At 38.4% G+C, this 5,124-nt stretch overlaps 1 protein-coding gene across 1 annotated transcript; it reads right to left on the bottom strand.

Annotated features, from left to right (window-relative positions):
* Positions 1-278: 278 nt before the first annotated feature.
* On the bottom strand, positions 279-4,633 carry LOC113544250 (uncharacterized). Its single transcript, XM_053231052.1, has 2 exons — positions 4,505-4,633; positions 279-4,410 (listed from the first exon to the last, which is right to left on the bottom strand). The coding sequence occupies exon 2, from the start codon at positions 2,366-2,368 to the stop codon at positions 1,436-1,438; it is 933 nt and encodes a 310-aa protein (XP_053087027.1). The 5' UTR covers positions 2,369-4,410; positions 4,505-4,633; the 3' UTR covers positions 279-1,435.
* Positions 4,634-5,124: the final 491 nt, after the last annotated feature.

The following is a 5,124-nucleotide window of genomic DNA, read 5'->3' as shown; positions in this document are numbered from 1 at the left end:
GAAGGACCTAAAAAAGAGCAGTTTACTGAAGGCAGCCCTCAATCACCACTGAGTTGAAGCAGTTTCTTTGAGGAGGAATGGGCCAAAATTCCTCTAACCCATTGTGCAGGATTGATCACCAATTACCAGAAACGTTTGGTTGAAGTTATTGCTGCTCAAGGGGGTCACACCACTTACTGAAAGCAAAAGGTTCACATATTTTTTCGCCCAAAAAAAATATTTAATGTTGGGTAATTTTGCTCAGTAAATAAATGTGAAAATTGTTTTTGCATCATCACTTTAATTTAATTTAATTTAATTTTATAACTAGATAACACTTTATCTAGTTTTAGGACATAGATGAAGGTCTGATCACATTTCAGGTCAAATTTATGCAGAAACACAGAAAATTGTAAAGGGTTCACAAACTTTCTAGTGGCACTGTATGTTACTATCATCATAAAATGTTCAAATGGTACAAATCTGGGACTTGCAGGGTGGTTAAGGCTTGGGAGTCACAGAAAATTCATTATGTCCATTTGGGGTTGCTTTCCCAAAAAGTTTAGGAACCCCTGTGGTACAATATAAGTACTTTTATATGATGTACAGCATGTACATTATAAGCCTCATGTCATCTGAGAAAGGATTCAAGCATTCAAACATCCCAAAGAATACAGCTCAGAGGTAGCACCCATGTTCTGCACCTGTATGAAAGAAAGTAAATACACCATACCCAGATAACAGTAGTCTGTAGTAATCAAAAATAAATAAATAAATAAAATAAAAAAACAAAACCCCAGGAAACCCACAAATTCCCAATACTATGCTACTAAATTACTCAACAATAGTATGTCAGCAGCAACAGTGCACAGCGTAGAGTATTATTTTGACAGATTTATACATGTTCAAAAATGTTAAAAAAAACTTATACTTGTACTAAGGATTATCAAACTAAGAAGATCAGACTAAAGTATTGCTTAGTCAAAGTAATAGAAGAGCTTTTTTTCCCGGCGGACGCTGACAAAATGTACATTTAATGTCTGTCTTTTTATAATTTTTGAATAAAGCTTATAGCTGGATAAGACCTATAAATTAATATCTATGATACTTCTACACTTCATTAGTCAAAAGATAGTTCAAGGACAAAATCCTTAATCCTCCTTCTTCAAGCGATATCAATAAATCCATTCCATTATGGGACCACATATGTAGGGCAGCCTGGGAAAATCCATTTGATGCTGCTGTGCCTGAATTCTGCCAAGTGGCCAAAAAATAAGTAATGTAAAGCTTTTCAGAAAAAAATAACTGCAAATTTTGAGCTTGTTTGCTGCTTCTTGTTTTGCTTTGCTCACATACACTCAGCTCACTGAGAGAGGGAGAGAAAGAGATCGCAAATATATATGGAACAACACAACTCAGTCATTACTCCTCTCCCCAAACACCTCCCAGTACAAATTCACCATAACCCCACTTGGTTGTCCTTAGGGGACCTCTGAGACAGGACGGTCCCCATGCTGAGGTAAGAGGTGTCGACCTCCATGATGAATTGGAGCATCGGGTCAGGCAGGGTTAAGATAGGGGCTGTTGTGAAGAGGTCTGTAAGTGTAAGGAAGGCTTGCTCCGCCTCCGGCGACCAGGTGAACGTACAGAGGGATGAGGTGAGCTGGTGAAGGGACGCGGCGACTGTACTGTACCCCCTGATGAACTTCCGGTAGAAGTTTGTGAAGCCCAAGAACTGCTGAAGTTGTTTCCGAGTCTCAGGGTGTGGCCACTCCTTGACTGCTTTTATGCAGTCAGGGTCCATCTGTATGCTACTGGCCGAGAGTATGAACCCCAAGAAAGTGGTGGTGACATGGAACAGCGCTTGCAAACTCCGAGCATTCGCTGGGTCCATGCCTGGCCAGATGGTACTGTCATAGAACCGGAGTCGGACCCAAATGCAGAACGGGGACAAAGATTCAATGTTAAGAGTCTTTAATGAGCACAACAGTTTACACACAGCCAATGGCGGCAGACTTGATGCAAAGGACGAAGCAACAGGCAGATAAACAATTGCAGGCTCACAGTCTTTACTCACAAACAGGGAACTCAATATCCACACGAACTGTATGAAACAGATTACAGAGTCCCATAGAGGTGGAGATGCGCTAATGGCTGATTCACTATTGGCAGCAGGGCTAATCTCCGTAGGCAGACAATTCCAAAGGAGCAGGCAGAAATCCAAGTGCAACAGTTCCAAATAATCCAAAAACTGACAGGCAGACAAACGATAACGCAAGGCAGACTTAACTGAAATACCGAAGACAGGCAGGGTCAAAACCAGGTAGACTAACACGGGAAACAGGGTGGGATAGCTACTCAGGCACGCGAGGTAAACCGAGGAGACCATCTGGCAATGAGCACATGCTGGTTGAGGCCTTATATAGTGCTGGAGATACAAAATGGCTGCCAGAGGAAGTGCTATTCCCAAAATGGCCGCCAACCCGGAAGATGATAAGTGATGCACATGCCATCCCTTTCACTGTAGATATGGCAGACAGATTTGTAATATTTTAATAAAAAATGGTAAATTTAGCCAGCAGAATAAACATCTGATTTAATCAACCATTATTTCAGCACAAATGTAAGAATGGACAGTGATCAGTCATCAAATGCCAGATCTAACTCAGATAAGACTAGAGAGACTGATGTGGATGAATCTTATGATCAGAGTTACTCATTTTCCATTATAAACATCATTCATTGATAAAGTCTCACTGATGTTTTCCATAAATAGACTAGGTTACAAATGCAGTAGTGGGAAAAAAAAAAGTAGATTGAGGCGTTAAAAAAATTTACTCAGTTTAAAAGAGAATGTATCCAGCCAACAAAATTAATTGTTACTTTTAAATGTATTCAAGTATGCAAAAGTAAAAGTACATGTTTTTAAACGTTTTCATGTGAAACATAACCTTGATTACTTATCTAAAAAAGTTAGAAGATGCCATTTTTTCTGGTTACCAACACTACCAATACAGTTTGCTTTCCTATGAGCTGGTCATGACTAATGTACATACACTATGACACCCATATCTAGGCCTTCCCCAAACTGTTGCCACAAAGTTGTAAGCACACAATTGTCTAGAATGTCTTTTGTATGTTGTAGCATTAAGATTTCCCTTCACTGGAACTAAAAAGCTCAAACCTGTTTCATCATGACAATGGCCCTGTGCACAAAGCTAGGTCCATAAAGACATGATTCGACAAGGTTGATATGGGAAACTGAGTGGTCCAAGCCCTGACCTCAACCACAATGAGCACTGTTGTTATGAATTGGAATGCTGACTGTACCCCAGGCCATCTCACTTGACATCAATGCCCAACTTCTATGCTCTTGTGGCTGAATAAGCACAAATCTGCACAGACACACTCCAAAATCTAGTGGAAAGACTTCCCAGATGAGTGAAGGTTTTTAAAAGCACAAAATTGGGGTACCAAGTTCATGTTAATTGCCATGGTTTGGAATGGGATGTCCAACAAGCTCATACAGGTGTGATGGCCAGGTGTCCACATACTTTAAGCCATATAGTGTAGTTTGCTGTAAATATCCTCTCTTTACTATTAGCTAGAATTTGACTTGCTGCTTAGCCAATTATGTTAGCTACTGGGGTCAAATCTCATCTAACCTGGCATTAACAAACAGGCTAACTTAGTTAAATAAAACTAGTTAATGTTAATTAGCAAAGCTTAATGTCAACTTACATCAACATGCTTTTTCAAATTAAAGTTCATGCCTTCTAGGGAGGTAAAGGAGTCTTTGCTTACTCCAGTATTGAAACATTGTATTGAGGTCAGGAAACTGTAGGTCATTTAACAAGTCCCATGGAGTGGAAAAAGCTTAAATTTAGCACCAGATAGGGAAGCATACACAGATAGCAAAGAGAGGGTACAGATAGGATACTAGTAGAAAGAATTTAAAGAATAAAAATGAAAACAAAGGTATATAGAGAAGGGAAATTTGAAAAGAAAGCAAGCAAGCAAGCAAACTGGATGCAGTGAAATGTTTGAGAATAATGAGTAGCATTCCAAGAAGTTGAGCAGTGCAAAACAGACTGAGACCTGTGAAATTACCTAGTATTAGTTTGCAATATATTTGGTTCAACTGCAATGATTATTTCACAGCTCACCTGAAAATTCTAAATTCCCAGATTTTCATTTAATTTATCAGGTCAGCTTGATTATTTATACTTCAGTAAAACTTCAAGTAAATAATGTAGAAGGCAATGAAGATGAACCAGACCTCGCATCATTTATTTAACTCAAAAATGTATAGGTATCCTTTGATTTGTTGGTCTGTAAATAGGACAACTGTGTTTTACTATTCATTTACAACACCTGCTCCTCCCTCCAAATGTGGTGGTACTGTCTGCCCCATAATTCCTGCAGTGAAATCTAATACCAATCAATAAACACAGGCAATAACCAATTAATTAAATACAAAGAACAAAACATACAAAGTCATGAGCTATTCAAATTATTTACTTACCTAGTCTCTAATAACTTGAAAAAATGTGATGCTGAAAATTTTAAAAGTATATTGATTAACATTATTGAACATTTAACAAAAACCAGAGCAGCAAGACCAACAAAATGCTTGGTAAGTCAGGCAATGATATACTTGGTGTTACTTTGCAACTAGAATAAAGAAACACAAGGGCTTAAATGCACAAATTAGTCAAGGGAAGAACTGAAAACAGGTGAGAGTAATCATGACACATTAGGGAGATAACCAGTGACAAGACAGGGGCAGAAACAAGCTGTAAACCCGGAAGTATCACTGTAGTGCTGACAGCTGCACACACTGAGAAGAGGAATACATAACACATACATATTGCTTTCCTCTCTTTCTTTCATTTTCATTAATTCCAAAGTGGGGATGCCTGTAAAGTGTAGATGGATAAATAATATTAATAATATAATGTTATAAATTATGTCCTTACACGGTTATACATACTATAGGAGAATAGCTCTCAGTCTTGGAAATCATGTTTCTGAATTGATTATCACATTTTGGGTTTTATCAAAAACTGGCTACGGCTGCAATTTAGGTCCATTGATGGCCTTAGTTGTCTTATCTCTTTGTGTTAATTTTGTCCTACCAAGGGA

This window comes from Pangasianodon hypophthalmus, chromosome 28 (genome assembly GCF_027358585.1).
Source record: "Pangasianodon hypophthalmus isolate fPanHyp1 chromosome 28, fPanHyp1.pri, whole genome shotgun sequence".
NCBI classification, from domain to species: Eukaryota; Metazoa; Chordata; class Actinopteri; order Siluriformes; family Pangasiidae; genus Pangasianodon; species Pangasianodon hypophthalmus.
Note: the sequence above shows the minus strand (reverse complement) of the source record. Positions and strands in the feature narration are given on the sequence as shown.